The 2,414-nt window shown below is 32.5% G+C and overlaps 1 protein-coding gene across 1 annotated transcript in view; it reads left to right on the forward strand.

Moving 5' to 3' along the window:
- Positions 1–380: 380 nt before the first annotated feature.
- Positions 381–2,414, forward strand: part of TMPRSS15 (transmembrane serine protease 15) — a 288,131-nt gene continuing 286,097 nt past the window's right edge. Inside the window, exon 1 of the mRNA XM_007934909.1 lies at positions 381–525. Within this exon, the coding sequence (XP_007933100.1) occupies positions 381–525 (145 nt within the window). The remainder of the gene's footprint in view (positions 526–2,414) is intronic.

A 2,414-nucleotide genomic window follows, 5' to 3' on the forward strand; every position in this document is an offset into this window, starting at 1 on the left:
TCTAATGACTAATTTGTCTACAATTAGTTTTATAGTATTCCTAATAGTTCTCAGAATGATAAAATGTCATTTTGTTTACATCATTCATTTAATTTCATTCACTCTGACAAACGGCTTGTTCAGGTGATTCAAATTTACAACTCTATGCATCTCTTTCCTCATTTATATCTTCTTAAAGATTAACTGCCTACTTAAAGCTTCTTAACATATAGAGAATAACGTTTCTAGGACATACACATCTTGTTCACACAGACTAGTGTGAATATAAATATTGGTGTTTTACACATGTTTTAAGAGCCTGAGAAATTTTGCTCTCCAACTGATGAAGACTTCTGTCTTCCCACATAGTTCTTCAGTTTGCAAGACTTCAAAAATCAAAAATGAAGTTGAAAAGAAATGTGTCTTCTAAGTGCCATTCTCTCAGCTGCTATGAAGTAATGTTTGCAGCTCTCTTTGCCATATTGATGGTGCTCTGTGCTGGATTAATTGTGATATCCTGGCTGACAATCAAGGGATCTGAACAAGGTAAGTTACATGAAGTAGGCTACCTAAAACATGCTCATTCAGATGTGCACACTTTAATCCCACTTATGTTCTCTGTGTATTTTATTCATTGCTGTGTTTTCATGACCAGAAAATGGTGTTCATACTGATTGCTCCCTGTCATTTACTTTATAGAATATTATAAAAATTAGTTGCCATATAATTTAAACATTAAATAAGAGTTTAAATAAGAGTTTTGAAAATGAAAATGTAAAATTAGTTAGTCATTTGCAACATATAGCAAAACAGGTTTCATAACCCAGGGGTTCATTCTGATAGAATTTTAAGTCCTAAATGTTGTAAATGTTTGTTGATTTGTTGACTCTACAAATCGATAAATATGTGAAAATAAAGAAAAATTCAATTATAGTTTATTTCTAGATACTGAACTTTTTTTTTTTCTATTAGGTCAATAATTTTAATTGCAATAATTTAAAGATATTTGAATTGAAGGAGACCTATAAAGATTTCAAGGAGCTCTGGTGGTGTAATGCCTAAGGCATTTGACTGCTAATAGGAAGACTGGCAGTTCAAACCCACCAGACACTCCTTGGAAGGAAGGTTAGGCAGTCTACTTCCATAGTGATACCACCTCAGGAAGCCAAGGAGGGGTCTCTATGAGTCCTATCTGACTCCATGGCAGTCCATAGTATTAGTAGTAGTAGCAGTAGTAGTATAAAGATTTCATGGTGACTTGCAACTTGTGATAAACAAAAAAAAAAAAAAAAAAGGAGAGAACATTATTATTTAGAACTAGCTTTTTCTGCACCAGCAGCTGCTCAAATATTTTTCCTTGCTACAGGAAATGTATGAGTTAGTTGATATTGTAATCCTTATTTTATTGGTGAAGAATATAAGACACAGAATATAAGAATAAATATAAGAATTTAAACAATTTACTTATATTTGTATCATTAGCAGGAAGCAGAAATCAGATTCTAAACTAGACAATCCAAATCTAGAACTGTGCTCTTATATGACACCTGTTTTAGGATTAAAATTTTTAAAAAATGGAAGTACAGTAATAATCTGAGTACCAATGTTTATTTATTTAGATTTTTTTTTAACTTTTTATTGTGATTTTGGTGAAGGTTTGCAGAGAAAATCAGTTTTACATTCAACAATTCAAACATATTTTGTTTCATGTCATTAATTGTAATCCCCACAATATAACATCACTCATCCCACTTCCTCCCTGTGTTTGCCGTTTCCATTCCTCCTTCTTTCCTAACTCTTCCTGTGTTCTGAACTTTGTCCATGGCCAAATGTTGCCCTCTAAATCATGAATGATAGATTGCTCCAAGGAGTGAGTACCTTCCTGGTGTTATTGTTTACCTTATAGACATGTCTATCATGTAGTTGAAAATTAAGTCTTACGTTTAGTTACAGGCCTTAAGGGTGACTATAGGCCATAGTATCAGGAGTTGCACCAGTCTCTGTTAGACCACTAAGCCTAGTCTTTTTTTATTTTGGATTTTGTTCCACATTTTTCTCCCACTCTACCAGGTCCTTCTAATGTGATTCCTTTCAGCAGTTGGTAGTGATGTGGTATAGGCACCATATGGTTCAAGTCTCAGGGTTGCAGAGGCTGAAATTCTCATGGTCCATTAGTCCTTCAAACTGTTTCCGTGCATCTTTGATTTTCTTCACTTGGAACATTTTTATGTTCTTTAAATCATTAATTACACAGAGGCATAATAATTCTTTCTAAAACTCACAGAGTAAGAACTTTTTCACATGAGTGACTTTGTTTTACTAAGAAAAATTTCAGCCTTAAAATTAACTGTTTTCTTTTGGAAATCATTAAGTGCAAATTAGAATATAATAAATATAAATAGAATGTAAATAAATAAAAAAGGAATATATTTTTA

The sequence above is a fragment of the Orycteropus afer genome, unplaced genomic scaffold (genome assembly GCF_000298275.1).
Source record: "Orycteropus afer afer isolate SDZICR_OR568_19922 unplaced genomic scaffold, OryAfe1.0 scaffold00022, whole genome shotgun sequence".
Taxonomy (NCBI): domain Eukaryota; kingdom Metazoa; phylum Chordata; class Mammalia; order Tubulidentata; family Orycteropodidae; genus Orycteropus; species Orycteropus afer.